General features: G+C 45.4%; 1 protein-coding gene across 1 annotated transcript in view; it reads right to left on the reverse strand.

The window, feature by feature from the left end:
• Positions 1 to 2,553: 2,553 nt before the first annotated feature.
• Positions 2,554 to 21,748, reverse strand: part of LOC144798008 (neural-cadherin-like) — a 566,884-nt gene continuing 547,689 nt past the window's right edge. The window contains exons 30-32 of the mRNA XM_078668798.1: positions 13,632 to 13,876; positions 12,703 to 12,857; positions 2,554 to 3,648 (exon numbers count right to left, since the gene is read on the reverse strand). Of these exons, the coding sequence (XP_078524924.1) occupies positions 3,232 to 3,648; positions 12,703 to 12,857; positions 13,632 to 13,876 (817 nt within the window). The 3' untranslated portion in view covers positions 2,554 to 3,231. The remainder of the gene's footprint in view (positions 3,649 to 12,702; positions 12,858 to 13,631; positions 13,877 to 21,748) is intronic.

Raw genomic sequence — 21,748 nt, forward strand, 5'->3', positions numbered from 1 at the left:
GGCGTCCTTTCCATGAGGTGTAGGCCTCACAGCGTGGGTAGGCCCAACGGCCCGCGTCGACAACCGGAATTGAGCTGACGAAGTCTAGTCGATGTTTATTGGTATCGAAAGTTGTTTGGTGAAGTTTGAAGACATTTTTACGCGTCGAAGTACTTGAAAAGTATATTTCGAACCGGAGCGGAAAAGTTTCATCCAAACCCAGTGGCAGAAAAAAACAATCTAAGGATGGAGCCGATGCCCATGCGCACTATCGTACAAGGGAGGAGTAACCTATCTCGTGACTACAAAGACTTCTTCCAAGACAACAACATGCAATCATCTGAGCCCAACACCAGGTGGCGATCTAATACAAAGTGTAGAATCTGCAGCTCATATGCCTCGAACCTATTGTTACGGGTATGTAACTAGTTTGGTATCCCTGTAGTGTAGCACACAGTCTACCTCTCTCTCACTTCACCTGTATATTGTTTGTTCTTCTTTTCGGCTCACTAGATTATTGCTGCATTAGTCTCCTCCAGGCATTTCCCACTTGTCATCAGGCCCACTACGCTTGGGGTCCGAATATCTACATTTCGTTAGATTTATAGATGGAGTAAGCTTTTGCTTCTCAAGAAGCATATATAATAAGCAATGAGGCATTCAACAGCAGTCCTGTTGTTCATTTAATGAGAGCACCATTAATTTTTATCATGCCCACTTGGCTTCCCTAAAGTAAAGCATTCTTTTGACCTTTTAGGCCATTTCACACCATTGTAGATCCAATGTTCCATGGACGGTGCTAAATATGTCATCACGTTTCAAACATAATTCCCTAAATGTGAAACCCATTCTTTAGGATACTAGAAAATGTTGCAGGGGATGCAGCTGAGCAATTCGAACTTTAGGAGAAAATCAATATCATTAAAGAAAACCTACTTTTCACTGTTCATATGATGTGCCCCACTACTGCCAGTACAAAAGAAGACCAACATGGATTTACAAGATGCTGCATACCATCCTGTCACCAGTAGCAAATAACCAGCCATGGAAACAAGCTAACAGCCATTTATTTAGTAGCTCATCCACCGCATTGAAAATGACTAAAACATCAGGCCCTGAGGTGGAGGTTTGCTAACATCCATTCTCCTCAGATGCCACCATATCTCCTATTTCTGCCACACATCATGTGTACGTGGAGTCATCGCTGCACTCTTCTGAGGCAGCAGATCTGATGAACAACTTATAATAAAGATTTTAGGCAGCCTTTTCTTTGAAATTGTCTCTGGGGATAATTTGAGTCTGGGAGTTTGACTTAAGGTGGTTTTCCTCAGAACTTGTGCGAGATGTGGCATAACGCTCCTCCACTCTGAGGATGTGCATAATCAAGTGCATTAAATTGCTTGTACCGGCAGCACAAGCCACAAGAGTGCAAGACTGAGAAAGCAGTGTCCCTTACAGGTTAAAAAGAGAAATTTCTTCATCTGATAAATTTCTTATAAATGCCCCACTGTCCACTTCAAAAATGTAAAAAAGTAGGACAAATCACAGCCAGAAAAAAATGTACATTCTCACATAAGTCTGAGCTATGGATGATTCTACCCCAAGGGAGTTAATTTGCAGGTGTCTAAATGGTCTGACACAAAAGCTGCAATGAGGTTTAAGGTGAGCTACTGCTCAAACGCTTTCACGCCTAAATGACTGTCGATAAAGATATCATCAACACCATCTAAGAACCCATCTCCATCAAGAAAAAAACTTGTTAAGCGATGAGACCACCATTGATGACAACTCCATCCGTGACCTCCTCATCAACAACTTTGCACTCATCAGCTGCATCCTCATAGGCAGATCCTTCAACAAACTTTCATAACTCCATTTCCTTATTAATGATACCCTCGTCTGCAGTATTTTCATAGACCTTCTTGATGACAAAATCATAACCAGCTACCAAAATAGTTCTTGCTTCTGCAGGCCCAAAAAAGAAAGGACTGGTTGCTGTTCTGCAGCGCTACGGCTACCTTAGTTACACTTTTACTACTTCTAGGGCCATTACCCTAATAGGTCTGGCACTGCCCAGGCAGCACCAGTATAAAGATCCCTTGCAAATCTCCATTTCCAATCCATTAGAACCATTTCTTCTATCCTCTGAAGAAACTAGATTATTCATCAGTATTACGTCCCATATGGGGGAGGCAAGCAGTGATTCTGTTATAATATAGCTGTGCAAAGTGGGCCAAGTACAACACTGTCAGCAATTCACTCCCATGGGTAGCATTGGTGAGCAGCCACAGACGCCTCACTGAGGTTAGTGTGGCAATACAAGCTCAGTACTCAACAGACACTGGTCGATAAAGGCACTCACCTGTGGCATGGGCATACACTTAGGGTATGCCCTTTAACTGCTGGTATAGCCTCCAGGTCCAGGCTTCAAAGCTATATTAAAAACATAGGAATCTATCACTTTTGATAACTAGGATAGCATCGTTGAAATTAATAGTATCAGTTATTAAAACATAAGCAACATGTTTGGTTATCATTCGCCTTGAAAAGTGAGTGAAAAGATATAAGTTGCGATATTGATTATTCAGATTTATTACCAGTGAAATAGGAACAAAATGCAAGTGGAGTTGAGGACGGAGGAAGTTAACAATGATTTATATTTGCATGTGTTTTAATGTGAAATACTGCAATAACGAGTGCATGATTTCCACACTCCTTTTCTGGATCTGTGAACCTCATCTTAACTGTTTGTACACCAAAAAACATCAAATACCAAGTGTTTACACAAGAAGTGGAAATGTCATGAGTGGGTGTACACCAAATAAATATCACTGTGGTAAATGCATCATTGCAATACCTGCAAAAAAAACTTTTACATTTGTGCAAAAACTTTAAAAAGTCATTTTCTATGAATAATTATATATTATATTGTCTGTTCCTGCTAATCTGTGTAGTGTGATCAGTGAGTGGTTGGAAATTGACTCTCTGAATGACCTTTTATCAGTTTCCATGTTGGACGTAACAAGAAAGCAAGATTTGACCAGCATTGTCTCTTCAAATGTCTGCTCTTTCCGAATTGTGCTTCGAGAGAATTACAAATATGATCATGTCCTGGCTCATATGTTCTAGCTAAATAGACTTTGGTATTATCTGAGCCGAGTCACACCAAAGGGGCATCTGATAATGAGCATTAACACTCCTTTAGATTGTCGTTTCTGTTTTCTCTCTCCCACTTATAATGTAGTGTCCCTTCTAGAGATCTTCTTCCTGGTCTGTGTATGAATACAGTTCATTTAGTCTATCAAACTTTGAGCCCCATTCTTTCATGTCATCGTACGGTAAATCTTCGTCCTGCGTAGCTGATTGTAGTGTGCTAAGACTTCCAGCTAGTGAGCCATCCCCTTCTGTGCAGTACAACTTCAAAGAATCAGAAAAGAATGCTTCCTGGTTCTGGTCTGCCTCCTGGACTACCTCCCAAAGATAACTACTGAACTCTTCACTGGTGAGTGAGGCCGGCCTAAGAGAGACTTCGGTCTTGTCCTTCCGACTGGGAACCACATCTAAGTCTGATGGTTGGTCCTTCTGTGGCACGTTCTCGGTCTGCTTGCAGAGGGAAAATGTTGGGCTGGTTTGTAGAGACAATTGTAGTTCGACCATGTTGTAGGTGTCCTGCAAAGGAAAGGTAAATATAAGACTTCACATGTAACTCAAAACTTCTTGCAGCATGGATGGAAGCAATTTTGGTAAATACGCAGCCAGCAAATATGAAAAAGTAGTAAAAATAGCGTAACTGCTGCACATGGTGTTCATAATATAGATTGTGAGCCTGATTCACAAAGGTAAACGTACACTTTGGTGTAAGTTTATTCTTCTTTTGCTATTCACAAACTATGAGTTAATAATAAGTTCACGACTGCGGAAATTCAGTCCTATCTTTTTATGTGCCTAGTTCTCCGCCCTGACTGAGCAGTCTCCACAGTCATAAACTTACTATTAACTCATAGTTTGTGTATGGCAAAAAAACTGTAAACTTACACAAAAGTGTAATTTTACCTTTGTGAATCAGCCCCAATATGTTAAGATATGTCATGCTGAGTTTTATATCACTGTTAAATTTCTGGTTTTGAAATACCAATGCTTATAATATATGTAATATATATTTCTGATTGATACTTCTAACTGCAGATTACTCATCGTCTGAATATTCTCCAGGCATCAGGACATTTTCTAACAGCACCCCTGTGTGCTAGTACATGGCAGCATGCAGCTCGGCGGCAACGTTATTACACCCTAGACGTGATATGCGGTGTCACATAAAAGTGCCACCAAAGCAAGCCGATGTCAGCTTTTTTCTTTCCACGCCACCATATGCGAATCTGGAGCTACACTTTGTCTCTTCACAAGACTCATTTCTCAAAATGTAACCTTAAATACCGGTGTGCAAAGGACGTCACCTCCTCAAACCAGAGGGTTCAAACCTTGTAAGGAATGTCGCACTCAAATGTCTGTAACAGATCTCCACCAGATTTGTCTTTGATTGTTGCTCGGAGTCGGACCACAGCTCCAAGGTATGTTGTGACTATGCCTTGATGAATCAGAAGGCCATCCGGGACAGTGAGGCAAAGCTACATATCGGCAAACACCAGAAGACTTCATTCCGAATTCTTATCTCCTTCAGAGCCAATTCCAACTCTCATTATGGGGCAATCAGAGTTTCCAGGTCCTTCGACGACTCCATAGCAAATCCACGAGTTCTGTGCAGCTATGCTCCTGGTGCACCGTCGGGCCCCATAGAACTGCAAGGACTTTGGACTGGGACTCTGCCAGTGGGTTTGCCCTTGGTGCCAGCTGGAACCTCTGGAGCCATTTAGGCCCCTTCACCAGCTTCAGTCCCGATGCCTGTCATGGCATTACAATTCATGCTGGACCCCCGAAGCATTGACACTGGATGATGAAGTGCAACCCATATTGTTATCTGACTTCGAGCTGTTTCCGCATTGTTCAAGGCCGCACCCTGATCTTATTGGGCACAGCCTTTCGGAAACCTATTAGGCTCTTGCATTTTGTCCTTACCTCAAAGAAGGGCCCAGATCATTAACAAATCCTTTTGGCACTAACTTTTAATGATCACTCTGATGAATGGGACGAGTTTGCTTAGCCATATACTGAAGACAATGTGTATGATGAGCTACAAGCTGCCAGCTGATTGGATCCTCTCCAGACACTAGAATGGTCTCTCACCTGGGCCATCTACTGAGGAAAGTGCATCTTTCGCAGTAGTGATGCACGGCCTCAGAGGTTCTTGATCTCCAGTTGCCTAGTATAGAGTTACGATTTCCTCTAACCCAGATAGACCACTATTGAGCCCCTATTGCCTTTTAATGAGGCCCTCACAGACACCCTTCTTGAGACATGGGCAAACCCAAGTTACGGACCTCCAGTAAGTAACTAGATGGCAAGGAGCCACAGGTGAGCCAGCTTTCGTAATGCAGCACCTGACCTCTGAAGGCTTAGTGGTGCAAGCGACCAGGAGTAGGGTCAATCCAAATGTCGTCCCTAACGGCTAACGAGTCAAAACACCTAGAAACATTTAGAAACACCAATGTTTCCACCACCAGTCTGGCATTAAGGTCTGTCAATGCCGGCTATTTATTGGATCTATACAATCACACCCTTTGGGACTCTGTCTCTCAGTTACTACCTGCTGTACCGGAGGACTTGCATCCACTACAACACATGTGATTCAGGTTGGCTGTGATGCGGTAACCTTCACAATTCCCTGTGTATTACAATTCTGTGCATCACAGATTGCCATGGTCGGGCAATTGGCACCAGTGTGACATTCAGGAGACATGCTTGGATAATAGCTATAGGATTCTCTGGGGATTTCCAATTTTCCATAGTGGACATTCTCTTCAATGGCTCTCACCTCTTCAGTGAAAAAGCAAACTTGAGCCTCAAGCACTTGAAAGACTGCCTGGCCACAGCGAGATCCAGCACAATAGTTCCACCTGGAGTTTTGACCCCTCCACGGCTATAGTAGAGGCTTTCAATACCACCAGCAGACCCTACATCATGTTTGTGGCTGTCACTGCAGCACCCACAGACAACGTGGACTGCAGGGGCAGTAAGCAGCCCAATCAACAGCACCCAGCTGACTCAGCAGCAAAGCCTCTTCAGTGGATCCTTCCAGACACACAGCTACACTGTTGTGTAGCAGGATCTGGTAATTTTTCCAAGGGTGCAAATAAGCATTCAATATAAGTAGGTCCTGTATATTGTCTGGCTGGGTTATGCCCTGCTGTTTTATTTCCACTCTACAACACCTTCAACCACCCTCATCACAGCTGATAGAGACCGTCTGTCTTTTTTACAGCAGGAAGTGTAGGCTCTTCTGGCCAAATTAGCTATGCAGACAGTGCTGGCTTTAGAAGTCTGAACTGGCTGTGACTCCCAATACTTTCTGGTGTTAATAAACAGATAAAAAATACTTTCTGGTGTTGAAGGATGGAGGTCTTGTTCTATTTTAGACCTTTGCCCTCGCAATGCCTTTCAAAGAAAGGACAAATTCATGATGTTCCTCCCCAGCCAGGTCTTGCCTGCCCTCAGCCCTGGAGGTTTGATCGTAGCATTGGACTTGCAGGATGCTTATTTTCACATCCACGTCCTGCAAGCATTACCTGGGGTTCATGGTGCAGCAAGAGCACTTTGGATTTGCTGTGCTCCCCTTTGGTCTCACCAGTGCCACTCAGGTGTTCAGAAAAGTGATGCCAGTTGTTGCAGCAGATCTACGTTGGTCGGAGCATCAGTTTTCCTCTACCTCGTCAACTGGCTTTTAAAGGCGGGCTCCCCCACGTAGTAGTCAACTAATGCCACATTATGATGCAGATGCTCATGGACAATTTCATGTGCTACTGCATCAAGCAAAGTGGGTCCGTGGACCCTGTGTCAATGCCTTTGAAAGTGGCAGGAATGGCAGGGGACTTTCTTGGTGGCACACACCTGGTGGGCTGTTTGAATCCCATGACTGATGAACTCAGCCACTAATGAATAGAGATCAGGAATGGCAGTTACACCTAGAGGTGGCAGAAATTCTCACCCGCAAATGGAAAAACCTTGGCTCGATCTCTTTGTCTTTGCCGAGGATGCCCAATGTCAGCATTTTTTGACATTGCTGTTTGCCAGAAACCCATTCCGCCTAGAGTGGAGTTTGGGGCTCATATGAAGATCAGTAATGACCGAGCCCAAGTCATCCTACTGGCACCAGATTGGTAAGGAGAGTGTGGTACCTGGAATTCTTGGGCAAGGAGCATCTGTCCTTCGATTAGTCTGCTGCTTTGGGAGTACCTTATGATGCAGCAGCAGGGCAGTGTCCTGCTCCGGGGCGTACAGAATCTTCATCTCCCTGCTTGAAGATTGAGTGTCAGCAGTTAACTTCATTCAACCTTCTTCCTGAAGTAGTTGATATCATTTTGGCAGCCAGGCGTCCCTTCACATAATCATAATAGGCCTGCCATTGGGACAGGTTTGTAGTTTGGTGTGGTGCTCTGCAATTTCACCAACTTCAAGCCAAACTATCTGAAGTATATATGTGTTGTCTCTTGCCCGATGAGACCTTGCTTTGGGCACAGTTAAAGGTTATTTGTCAGCTGTTTCTGCTTCTTTGCATTTGCTGGACCAGCTATCTATATTTATATCAAATGGTGTGATGCTTTTTGTTAAGTACTTCTACACCCTTTATCATGCCCAGTGAGACCTGCATCTTGTCCTCACATTACTAATTTATTTATTTATTTATAAAGTTTTATATAACGCGAACATGTATAATGTACACAAAGGCCTCCATTTCAAACCCCCCAGTTAACTAGCACAAAAGCTAGAATTATCCAGAGGGGGAAGACCTTCAAGGAGTGCTAACTCTCTCCTCCTGAAACTACAGGACTTTCGCAAAAAGAGATCGTGTCACCGAGCTTTCTCTGGATCTGCTCAGAAGATGTTGAACTTGCTCGCACCGGAAATACGTAGAATCTCCTCCAAGGTGCATTCAAATTGGAAGTAAAAAGATTCCTTGTGAACAATTTCTTACCTGTAAATGGGTTTTGGATCGCCTGCCCTATTGCATTGGACTTGCACCTTTAAGACCTGGGCTGGGTGCTATTCTTCTTTAACCAATCATTGTGAAGCGCTCTGATATCCTCTGGGATCATGTTCGCGCTATATAAAACTTTATAAATAAATAAATACTCCCTTTGAACCTCTGCACAGCTGTCCATTGCACTTTTCACTTTAACCCTTTGACCGTAGCTGGAATTTCCCCAGTGCGGGAAAATTCCACGCGTGTGCAGATCAGACGGCTCCCGGCTTTCCGACGCACACGCCCACCGACGCATGCAAGGGGTTAAGGACTGTCTTCCTCATTGCCATAAATAACATTGATGAAAGCTGGAGTACACAACATTCTTTCCAGACAAGCTGGTGATGAAGACCTGAGCCTCTTTTCTACAGAAAGTGATCATTACTTTCAATTTTAGTTGAAGCTTCACCCTCCAAGCGTTGGTTAACCTCACCCCTCTGCTGGATCCTGAAAGAGCTCTTAGCTTCTACATTGATTCTACTAGAGAACATCATGTAAACGATCAGCTCTTTGTAGGATTCGCTGGAATGAATAAGGCCATAGCACTGCAGAAAAGTACCATTTCTCACATGATCATTCTCCGCTTCAGACCTTGCTACACGCTGGCTAAGAAGCAGCCCCCCATAAGTCTTGTGGGCTCATTCTGAAAGAGCTAAAGTGCTATCACTGAGTTGGCACCCGGAAAACCTGTTTTGTGTATTTGCCAGGATACTACCTGGTTGTCGTTTGACACATTTACAAAGCACTGTTGTCTGGACAGCCAGGTCCAATTAGAGGGGCACTTTGTCACTTGGTCATGCAGGACTTTTTTGTTTGAGCCAGTCCACAGACCCACCACATGGGAGGTGCTGATTTGGGATTTGTTCAAAAGGTGAGGAAGCTGCAGGCAGAAATATCCATCAGAAGAACAAGTGTAGAGTATCCACCAGAAAGAGTGTTACCACCACCCGTGTGTTTGACAGAAGTTGCATAATGGATGGGAAGAAACTGTCTTAAGCTTAAGGGCACTAAGACGGAAGTGCTAGTTGTAGGAAGTAAGCCGAACCTATGGGGTCCGCAATGATGGGCAACATGTTTTGGGGCTTTCCCCTCTCCATCTCGAGAAGTTAACGATCTAGGCTTCTGGCTCGATAACAAACTGACCATGCAATATCAAATTAACAAAACAGCTGCTGGTTGCTTTGATCTATTAAGGTGTCCAAGAAAGATGCTCTGTCTATTGCCATTCGCTTCTCTGAGGACAATTGTGCAGGCTTTAATTATTTCAAACCTTTAATATTGTAATGTCTTATATCCAGGAGCTACCAAATCGCAAAATGGTATGTATGTAGGAAATCGCTTCTTTTTAGCGATTCCTTAACATTCCTAAATTGCGATTAGCAAATTGCTAATCGCAAATTTCCCCTTCATTCCTATGGGCCTCTTGGCCCATAGAAATGAATGGGAAATTTGCGATTAGCAATTTGCTAATCGCAATTTAGGAATGTTAAGGAATCGCTAAAAAGAAGCGATTGCCTACATACATACCATTTTGCGATTTCTAAATAGCGATTCCTTAAAAATCGCTATTTAGGAATCGCAAAACGGAACTATGATACATATGGCCCTAAGAAACTATTGAAAACATGGCTTTTTCAATCAATCAGGGTTTGTAAAGCACAACTACTCACCAGTGAGGGTCTCAAGGCACTGAGAGGTGTGGAAGGGGAGGCTCCGTTGAGTGCTGGGGTCATCCGAAAAGCAAGGTTCTTAGAGGTCCTTCCTTAACTGTGATAGTGTGGGGGCTTGGTGGAGGGGGAGGTCGTTTCAGGCCTTGGCTGCGAGATAGGAGAAGGCCTTTCCTCCTGTTCTGGTCCTGTAATTTCATGGGATGGTGGCTAGAGAGAGGTCGGCTGTTCTGAAGTGTCTTTTGGGTGCATGGAAGGCGGGGCGGTTGTTCAGGTATGTTGGTCCGGTAGTGTGCAGGGCCTTGTATGCGTGGGTGAGGAGCATGAAGGTAATTCGTCTTTCGAGTGGGAGCCAGTAGAGATCGTGGAGGTACTGTATTTATTTATTCAGCTACGACGAAGGATGTCTAGGATCAGTCTTGCTACAGCATTCTGTACCTGTTTCAGGGTATGTTGCCCTTCGTCAGCCAGGCTAGCTTGAATCCAGTGGCACAGTGAGCAAGGGACCCACATCTGGGCATACCCATCCTACTTAGGGCGAAAAGTGTTACAGCAAACAAATGATGGACGGAATGATGACAATGCAAACATTCTCCCCCAGTCAAAAGATCTGGGTTAAATCCATTGTTCTTTTGCCCACTACGCCACCCCAGTTTGGACCAAGCCATAAGCAAATCAGTCTTGACCTTGTGCTCCATGGGGACAGCTGATGAGGGCTGAAAGCCCGAAACCGGTCCTAGGATTCTTGTTTCCAGTCCAGGGAGGACCTGACCTGGCAGTTCAGGCTGGACTGTTCCTATTGGGCACAGGGTCAAGAATGATTTGCATATGGCTGGGTCCAACCTGGAATGGCATGGTGAGCAAAAAAACGATGGATTTAGGCCCACATCTTTGTACTGGTGTGAATGTATGACGGTGTTCTGCATTGTGTCCATCATTTGTTCTTTTTGCATGTTTTGGATGCCGGCATAGAGGCAAACATGCCTTTAGGAGGCGCACTGAAAGTGCACCACAAAAAAAGTGGTGCCCTTTCAGTGCGCCTCCTAAGGGCAGCTCTCTGGAGGTGGGTGCAGTCTCTCACGGCACTAACCTGCAAGGGAATCTCTCTCCCCTCTTGAAAGTGCAGTTGGGCTGCCAGCCCAGACTATGAAACAGGGAGCGGCTTTGAAGCAGCTGCTCCGAATTTCAATTGAATGCGCTGCCCTTGGGGCAGCACAAATTCGGGGCAGCACATTCACGGTAATACGGCTCACTGTCCCTGTTTGCACACGGCGCAGCTATTTAAATGTGAGCCGTGTTACAAACAGGGAAAGAGCACCGTCTAAGTAATATGGACAATTGCGTCCAATAAAACCTTGTGTACTACTTAGTCTTGCTGGCTATTCAGATCAAAGGTGGAGCAGGACTGGAAATCGAAATCGAAATCACCCCTGGCAAAACATTTCACGCTGCAGGAGGCAGCAACTAGAATGTGGCCCTTGGTCATGGCAGACTAGCCACCTCTGAAAGCTGCCCTACGGCTTACAGCCCACAGGCAGTTGCCAGAGTGGTGCAATGGCCAGTCCAACTTTGATCAAGCCATTAGGGCCTCAAACAGAAATGATTAAATATTGAAGAACTCGGAGTCCCTAATGACAAGTGCTCTTAGGGCCTCAGCTGATTCTTTACCTAAAACCATAACTTGTATAACTCTTATACCATTCATGCCTAATTGAAGGCACTTATTTATTTCACAATCATTCACGTGTGAGCCATCCACTACACTTGTTGAGTGATTTGCCTTTTTGAGCTTGCAATATCTATATTATAGCATCTGACACTTTAAATTGTAATTTAATACATTTATTTTAGTTCTTGTTACAGCACAATCAAGACCATGGACTCACAATGACAATGCTTTACTTGCCGACAGTGATAAGTAAATTTACATTGTAAGCGGAAACAGTATGATGAGAGAAACAGCATAGTGACATTTCGCATTGCTTGGATTCAGGTAATGGATGCAGTTTTCTAAATTGTCTCGGAACATGGCCTGTTTTTTTAGGTCTGGTGCTGGTCAAGACTGTGTGATTTTATTAAAATGTAATGTATAAACTTTGGGGGGCTGTCAGACAGTCCTCTTCATCCACTGGTATGTAATTGTGTTATTCAAAGTTTTCAGCTGCCCACTACAGCATATGGCATGGGGCAATGAGTCAACCCGCTTTAGCTATTGGCTATCTTCCCTGTGAAGGATTGCATTCTGCCTTTCACAAGAAACGCACCCACACACAAAGTAGTTCCCTTCAGTGCTAGGGACTTCAATGGCAATATGTGCCTTTTGTGACCAAAAAATATTAGTGGCATTTAGTCACTGCCCTTTTATTTTAATTCCAAATTAAGCCCAGCAACTTTTCGAAAAGTAATGTTTTGCAAAAGCCATTTTCAATAAAGACACTGACCAAAGCAAAAGGTTGGCAGCCAATGCCGGACATATTGTCTTTGCCAATGATTGTTTTTATTTTCCTACTCCATCATGGATAATTAACACTAATAGTGCTGTGACTGTATGTTGATGCTGAACTTTTCCTTGACAGTCTTCAATAAATTAATCAACCTAAACTGTCACAGACATTGAATCTCTGCTTCCAGTTTTCGCTTTCAAATTTCCTCTATTTCGTCACAATATTATTTTTTAGTCATAATTCTTATCTCATTGGCTGTTTATCCCCGTGCACTAATCACATATGTATTTCGGTTTTCAACGAAAATATGAATGACACTTTTATTAACATAGGATCATGTTGAGCATAAAGTTGAACTTCGATTTGATATGGTGTTTACATGTGGAACAAACCATCAGATCTCTCAAGAGAGGAGGCATACAGCTTTTCGCTACATAGGTTTGCACTTCGAAATGTTGGCAAATGCTACAGCCCTTACGTGGTCTTGTTCCCCGCCACCTTCTTCATTGTAGTTGAGGATATTTTCCCTTATTTCTTCTAGGTCATCATGATAAGCCGAGATGTGGTACACCCCTTCATTTAATGTGGTTTTAGTCTTCCATCGATTCCACAGAAAAACACCAACAATCAGAACTGTAAGAGAAAAGTGAATTAATATAAGCTACATTCAAATACATGAAGTGCTGCAAACATCAAAAACTCTGAAGGTATGTCCTTCTTACTCAATAAATCACCTATGAGGGAAGGGTTTGTTGCGTGCTAAATGCACCAAATGGATTTCTGGATAGCTTTGTTAACTATGAGAGACAAAACAAAGGACTTCCACATAGTTATGGATTGAATATTGGGCTAACTTACATTTACTGAACAGGGACAACATACATGGGTGGACCATTAATCCAGTTGCTTCATATTTGCAACGTCATGCTATAAAAATATGGGCAATACATCAGATATCTGAAACAAAGTGTAATTTGCCGTTAGGGTGTATTCTTAGGCAGAATGTTTATCATGATCATATTTCTGCTTACTAACCACACTGGATCTTTCTGCAGATTTCGCACAGCGGGTAGTATTAATAATGAATAACCTTTCTCAGCTGTCTAATGCGGGAACTGTCTGATTGGAAAAGGGTTAATGAGTGTTGAGACAAATTATGCCAAAGGTCTGATTGATAGACATTTGACCTGGAGCGGCTTCTCATATACGTCTCTCATGGTTATGCTTGTGCCATTTTAATTCTAACTAGAGTACTTTAGGTTGTCAAGCAGCTTGTGCGTCAGATAGTAGGTGGGACAGGCATGAAGAGGAGGGATTGACATTTAGAAATGTACTGTTGAGGTATCATGACAAGGTTTGTAATATGTGTAGATAATTGACCGCACAACATCCAGTTTAAATAGCTACCTAGAAGTGCAGAGAAGCACACACAGATGGTGAACATCGATCTGAAGCTGAGGCCCCCATCCGTGTGGAAGACTGCCAGCATGATTTCACATTTGCGACCAACGTATCCTTTGGGGCAGTGGCAGCTGAACTTGGTTGGAGATGGCGCGACACAGGTGCCATGCTTGCAGGGTCTCTTGGCACATGGCGTTGGAACACAATGCCTTCCTGTGGCATTCACCACCATGATGGTTCCCTCTGCACAACTATAATGAGACAAAAGTATACAATGACAGCAGCGCCAAAATAGTTTCTGAGGGAGATATGAACTTCAATGTTCAACTGAGTGTTCCTAGAATAATGCGGAGTGAAGACACCTAGGTCACGTACTCCTCTTTACCTGCGATCAGTGATGCAGTCTGTTCACAGAGTAATCCAAAGCGAATTGATTTGTTACAGGTGAATGCACATTGGACTAGTTAGGACTTATTTATTTCTATAAGACAGAAATACCCGGGGTCAAAATGGCAGAGGAAGTGCACAAAGTAATGCTTTGTCTATCTATCAATCAATCGTATGCTTTATTCTGTACAAAGGAAAGGTCATAAAGATTAATAAAATACATCGTTCAGTAAAGTGAACACATCCAAAGGAACAGCATAATACAACGATCTATGAGGCATACAATGAGGCAACATACATAAATATAACAATCTCTTTACAATTCAATAAGCACTGTGATCACTTGGGTGCCATGTGCACTACGGATAGCTTAGACAAATGTAACTAAAGGGGCTATACCTCAGTACACAAGAGTCTTAGAACTCTAAAAACATGGTACCCAGATAAAAAAGAGGAACCTCAACCTTGCCAGTTTAAGCTTTGGTTAGTAAAAATTGACATAAAAAGTGGCTGCAATATGGCTTCCAAAAAAAAGCCAAGAAAACTTGACCTCCATTGATTTTCTGCTCCTTACTGCTGCTTTAAGAAATGAGCAGACACTGTGACTGGCATAAGTGCTGCCTAACAGCTGGAGATAGAGTAATGATACCCTGTAGAACAAGTTACTTACCTTCGGTAACGCTTTTTCTGGTAGATACTATATCTGCCTGTGGATTCCTCACCTTGTGGATATCCCCTTGCGTCAGCAACATTCGGAAATTCTTTTGTAGCTTCGCGCCGACGTGGATCCGGACGTCACAGAGGCACGGCATCGCACGCGACTCCGCTGACGTCACCGACGCCTACAATAGGCCCACGCCGGCGTGATGACATCAGTTCCGCCCTTTTTTCCGTGCCTTCGAGCCACATGGACGGACCGATGACAGTAGACATATACACAGTATACGCAGTATAGAAATCAAGGTAACACACAGTGTGAAGCAAATGCAATAAAACATTTGAAATAGACAAATCCTTGACCATAAAATAATACATTATATAAACCACTGGCATAGAAGAGTGGACAACGGGGAGGAAGGTGGGTCAGTGAGGAATCCACAGGCAGATATAGTATCTACCAGAAAAAGCGTTACCGAAGGTAAGTAACTTGTTCTTCTGATAGATACATCTGCCGTGTGGATTCCTCACCTTGTGAATAGAGTCCCACAGCAGTCCCCACTCCCGGAGGAGGGTGTCCACTCTTCTAAACCAGGAAATCCTGAAGGACAGAGCGCGCAAAGTGACCCTCCCTCCTCACTTCGGAATCCAAGCAGTAATGCTTCGCAAAAGTGTGGAGGGAAGACCAAGTTGCCGCTCTACAAATATCCTCAACAGGCACACCTCTAGCCAATGCCGAGGTCGAAGACTTAGCTCTAGTTGAATGAGCCCTTATACCCTCTGGTGGGTCCTTACCGGCCAAAGAGTAGCAGATCTTAATGCAGAGGACGATCCATCTCGACAAAGTCCTCTTATGGACCGCTCTTCCTTTCTTGCAGCCAGCAAAGCCAACGAAGAGCTGGTCGTCCACTCGACAGTCTTTAGTCCTGTCCAAGTAAAAAGACACCGCCCTCTTGGGGTCAAGACGGTGTAATCTCTCCTCCTCCTTGGAAGGGTGTGGGGGAGGATAAAAGGTAGGAAGGGTAATGGATTGACCAAGGTGGAAAGGAGTCACCACCTTTGGCAGAAAAGCAGCCCTGGTCCTAAGAACCATTCGTTCAGCATGAATGGTCAGGAATGGGGGCTTGGAACTAAGAGCTTGAAGCTCACTTACCCTCCTTGCCGAGGTGATTGCAACGAGAAAAACCGTTTTGAAAGTCAGAAGCCTCATGTGACATTTGTGAAGAGGCTCAAAAGGAGCACCCATTAAAAATGTCAAAACTAGATTCAAATCCCACTGAGGCACAATAAAAGGTGTAGGAGGGAACCTATTAGTGAGGCCCTTCAAAAACCTTAAAACAATGGGAGACTTAAAAAGAGAAGGCTGGTCAGGCAAACAGATAAAGGCCGACAGCGCAGAAAGATAACCCTTCACCGTGGCGACAGCAAGCCCCTGCTGAGCCAGAGAAAGGGCAAACTGGAGCACATCAGATAAATGGGACCTCAAAGGGTCTATAGATTTCTCCCTGCACCAAGCAACAAATTTAGACCACCTATAAGAATAGATGGACTTAGTGGAGTCACGCCTGGCCGACAAGATGACATCCACCACATCGTGAGGGAGAGAAAAAGAAATCAGGTTGCCCCGCTCAATCTCCAGGCATGAAGGTGTAAGGTCTGGAGGTGGGGGTGTAGAACCTGCCCCTCCATCTGAGAGAGGAGATCTGCCCTGTGAGGGCGACGGAGCGGTGGGTGAGAGGAGAGGTGGAGAAGGTCCGAATACCACACCCTTCTTGGCCAATCCGAGGCGATCAATATGACTTGGGCCCGGTCTTGGCGAATGTTCCTCAGAACCAGAGGAATCAAGGGTATGGGAGGAAACGCGTAAAGGAGTTGATTTCCCCAACTCAACTGAAACGCGTCCCCCAAGGCTCCTTGCAACGGATACTGGAGACTGCAGAATGACAGGCAGTGAGCATTCTCGCGAGTGGCGAACAGGTCCACCCGAGGAGCCCCCCACATCCGAAAGATGTCGTGAACTACCTCTGGGTGAAGCCTCCACTCGTGATCGGCAGAGAACTGCCGACTGAGACTGTCTGCACGAACGTTCAGAACCCCGGCCAGATGACTTGCCATCAGACAAATCCGATGGTCCTGAACCCAGGACCAGAGGCACAGAGCCTCCTTGCAGAGACACTGCGACCCTACTCCTCCCTGCTTGTTGACGTACCACATCGCGGTCGTGTTGTCCGTCAGAACCTGGACTGACTGACCGCGAAGGGAAGGGAGGAAGGCCTTGAGCGCCAAACGTATCGCCCGCAATTCTAGAAGGTTGATGTGAAGCAACCTTTCGTCTGGAGACCAAAGACCTTTGACCTCCAGATCCCCCAGATGAGCACCCCACCCTAGAGTGGATGCATCCGATATCACTGTGGCCACTGATGGAGGAAGTTGAAAAGGCTTTCCTTGAGACAGATTGCCTTCCACGCTCCACCAAGACAGATCCGCTGCAGTTTCTCTGGAGATCTTCACTGACTCCCTGAGATCTCCGTTGTGTTGATACCACTGCCTGCGGAGGCACCACTGGAGTGCCCTCATGTGCCAGCGTGCATGGTTGACCAACAGAATGCATGAAGCCATCAGACCGAGCAGGCGAAGAACCTTCAGGACTGGAACGACCGCTCCAATGAAAAATAAAGGAATCATCTCCTGTATGTCGCAAATACTTTGAGGAGGAGGGAATGCGCGACACACAGTAGTGTCCAGTACCGCACCTATGAACAGGTTGCGCTGTGAGGGCACCAGGTGAGACTTGGGTACATTTATCGAAAAACCCAACCTGTGCAACAACAGAGTTGTCTCTTGCAGATGATGGAGCACCTTCTCCGGCGACTCCGCTTTGATCAGCCAGTCGTCTAGATACGGAAACACATGAATCCCCGATCTCCTGAGATGAGCTGCCACCACTGCCATCACCTTGGTGAAGACTCGAGGTGCAGTAGTAAGACCAAACGGAAGGACCACAAACTGGTAGTGCTGTGACCCAACCGTGAAACGGAGATACTTTCTGTGCGACTTCAAGATGGGAATATGAAAATACGCATCCTGCAAGTCGATCGACACCATCCAGTCTTCTTCCAGCAGCGCTTGAAGAACCTGTGCAAGAGTGAGCATTTTGAACTTTTCCTGCCTCAGGTAAAGGTTCAAAATCCTGAGTCCAGGATTGGCCGAAGCCTGCCATCTTTCTTGGGAATCAGGAAATACCGGGAGTAGCACCCCTGACCCCTTTCCTGCTCTGGAACCACCTCTATCGCACCTTTTTGGAACAGTGCCAGGACCTCTTCCTGCAGGAGAAGCAGGTGGTCTTCCGAACAATAACCCTGGCAAGGAGGGTAATTGGGAGGGAATTCCTGGAAAGGAAGTGCATACCCATTCTCTACAAGATTGAGAACCCAAAGATCCGATGTTATTAATTCCCAATCTTGTAGAAAATGTGTAAGCCGACCCCCCACTGGGCCCACATGATCCGGAATGGCGGATCTAGGGCTGCTTTGCTGCGTTGGCAGGGGGTTGGGAAGGAGAGGAGGAAGAGGAGGAAGAAGCTTGACGACCTCTAGGGCGGGATCTTTGTCTGCCCCTGTACGACTTGTACAGTGTATTCTGCTGCTGCTGAGGCTGCTGCTGGGACGATCTGTAAGACCGAAAGGAAGATCGACCAAATCCCCTGAAACGTCTTCCGGTAGAACCCCTGGACTGAAGACCCAAAGATTTTGCAGTGGCCCTACTGTCCTTAAAACGCTCCAAGGCAGTATCAGCCTTCTTACCAAACAACCCTGATCCATCAAACGGCAAGTCCATCAAGGCAGATTGGACGTCTGCAGAGAATTCTGAAGATTTGAGCCAGGCAGCCCTCCTAGTGGCCACGGAGGAACCCATGACCCTTGCCACTGAATCAGCAGTGTCCAGACCACTCTGAATGACCTGTCTCGCAGCTGCTTGAGTGTCCAATACCACTTCCTGTAAATCCTTCCTGTCATCCTCAGGGACTTTCGGAATCAACTGCTTGACAGAATCCATCAAAGCATGGATATACCTTCCCATCAGACACGTAGCATTGGTTGACTTTAATGCCATACTGGCTGATGAGAAAACCTTTTTGGCACTTTGGTCTTGCTTCCTGGATTCCTTATCTCCAGGAACTTGTGGAAAAGCACCAGCAGATTTCTTTGAGCAAGCAGCCTGTATCACCAAACTCTCAGGAAGAGGATGTGAAGATAAAAATGCAGGGTCCTTTGGTGCAGCTCTATATCTCCTGGCCACTGTTCTAGAAACTGCAGGAGCAGATAAGGGTTTCTTCCAGACCTCATAAATAGGCTCAGACAAGGCCTCGTTGAAGGGCAACATAGGTTCAATGATAGATGATGGTGAATGAAGCACCTCAGTCAAAATATTAGGCTTATAATCAGCAGTGGGCAGAGTAATATTCAATAGACTCGCTGCTTTCTTAATGACAGTGTGATAAGGTATCACATCCTTTGATGGAACATTTGACACAGAAGCCAATTCCCATTCAGGTGATAGTTCAAGCCCACTGGCTTCACACAAATCCTCAAACGGATCCTCAGAATCCTGCAACTCTCCTTCTTCAGTATCTGAATATCCATATTTCTCTTCTTCCAGAAGTCTCTGGGCCTTTCTCCGAGATCTTTCTTTCACCACCGAAGCCAATGGATCCGGAATCGACTCCGACGGGGTCGGTGCCGGCGTCGAACCCGAAGTCGGACGGGGTCTATCCGCACGAGGTCGGGCAGAATCCTGCCTCGGAGTCGCAGGTATCGGCGTCGATGGCACTGGCGTCGTGCGCTTCGGCGTCGACGACACCGGTGGTGTCGGGAAATGCCAATGCGGTGGTATAGCCGGCATAAAAGGCATGAAGGGTGCAGGGGCGTAAGCCTGAAGAACCCCTAAGTTAAAGGCCATAGGACCCGTGGGACCAACAGGTGCACCAGACGGGAACATTGCCCTGGAATAGACACCAAACATGGCGTTCAGGAACTGAGAAGGATCCTGACCTGGAGTCGGAAACTCAGGATATGGACCTCGTGGCTGTTCCTGAGGAGGCGTAGTCGATACGACGTCGACCTCTTCATCGGGTGCCGGAACCGGAGTCGACAAACCCTCAGGTACTGGAACTTTGGCTCCACCAGCCCCCTGCTCCTCACCTTCATCCTCCTGACCAGAAGGATTGGATGGACACGGAGAATGGACCTGTTTCTGAGATTCGGGTGAACCCGGATGCGAAGCCTCATGTTCCGATTCTGAAATCTCCACCTCTTTACTCAAAAGTTTGACCTGGGACTTCGGTCTTGAACTAGAGTCCTTCCCAGAATGATGACGCGACTCATGGCTCTTCTTCTTGTGTTTCTTCCTCGAAGACTTCGAAGCGTGAGCCGAAGATGACTCCGAGTGCGACCTCGAACGAGACCTCGATCTCGACCTCGACCGACGAGATCGAGACTTCGACGATTTCTTAATCTTCTTATTTTTAAGCTTTGCCACGAGGAGTTTCGCCTCTCTCTCTCTCAAAGCTTTCAGCGTCATCTTCTTGCAGCAAAGACAGTCCTCGACATCATGGTCGGAGCTTAAACACCAGACACAGCATTCGTGAGGATTGGTGATAGACATAGTCTTGCCACACTCGCCACAAGCTTTAAACCCAGTCTTCTTCGACGACATCTCGAAAAGTATGAAGATAGACACAATACAATGAAAATAGTAACAAAGTTACTGTAAGCTACAGTACGATCCCTGAAAACCGTTAGCGTCGACGACGCGGAAAAAAGGGAACTGATGTCATCACGCCGGCGTGGGCCTATTGTAGGCGTCGGTGACGTCAGCGGTGTTGCGTGCGATGCCGTGCCTCTGTGACGTCCGGATCCACGTCGGCGCGAAGCTACAAAAGAATTTCCGAATGTTGCTGACGCAAGGGGATATTCACAAGGTGAGGAATCCACACGGCAGATGTATCTATCAGAAATTCTTATTTAAATTGGTAGGTACCTTGCACATATCAAGCAGGCTCAGTTCCATCAGGGGTTTGGAGACGTACCCAACCAACGGAGAGATGGACCCTTTTCTAATTTAAGGCAGTCTGTCTGTTCAAACTAGCTTTTGGGTTAGTCCAAATGCTAACCCAGAGCATAAGTGGGGCTAACCTGGCTTTGTCCAATATGTACTCAAAATCTAACTCAGACTGAATGATAAAATGGGAACTAGTGACAGAAGAATGCAAGAGCTGCCTCCAGATACAATATGCCTCTATTTGTAAGGCGCAGCATCGCGATAATTCACACCCCAGCGCCATACAAATCTACTGAGACTTCTATATGTTCAAATACGGAGCAATGGATCCCCCCTCCCAAGGGTTATGGTAGATGGAATAGTATCCCAGCCACCCTACCGCACTTTAAATGGTGGCTACTGATCTGTGGCTGCCAACAAGCCCAAAGAGTTCAAGACAATTCCCAAATAGCTAAATTCGAACACACTGCCCAGGGATTGACCACTAAACGTTTGTTTGTGAACATATTTTCCTGCCTGGGACACACATCATAATATGTGACTTCCTGAAATTTGTGAGGAAATCCAGTTTTCTCATGAAAGTCACAAAAGACTCCACAAATAGAGAGCCTTTGGGGTCCATGCCATTAGTATTGCATCATCAACGTGTAATAACACAGGTACAGACATGTTTGCTATCCTTGGAGTGTCTTTAACAACGTTAATCAAAAATAGGCTCCGATTATTGATATACAAGATGAACAACTGCAGGGCCAATTTGCAACCTTGGCATACTCCTCTTGTGATTGTAAATGTATTGGACATTTCCCTCCGACCCAAATCGTTCCCTCGTAACTGTATTCTCAAGGTGATTATACAAAAAGTTCACCAAACCCACTTCAGCCCCCAAATCTAAGAGCAATGACCATAATTTGGTTATGTTGACACAATCACATGCATTTGACAAACCCATAAAGGCCAGGTTCAGTGGACTGCGCTTGACAATGTTCCACTGTACCCATCCCTGAATGGAAACCATA

This window comes from Lissotriton helveticus, chromosome 12 (assembly GCF_964261635.1).
Source record: "Lissotriton helveticus chromosome 12, aLisHel1.1, whole genome shotgun sequence".
In the NCBI taxonomy this organism is placed as follows: Eukaryota; Metazoa; Chordata; class Amphibia; order Caudata; family Salamandridae; genus Lissotriton; species Lissotriton helveticus.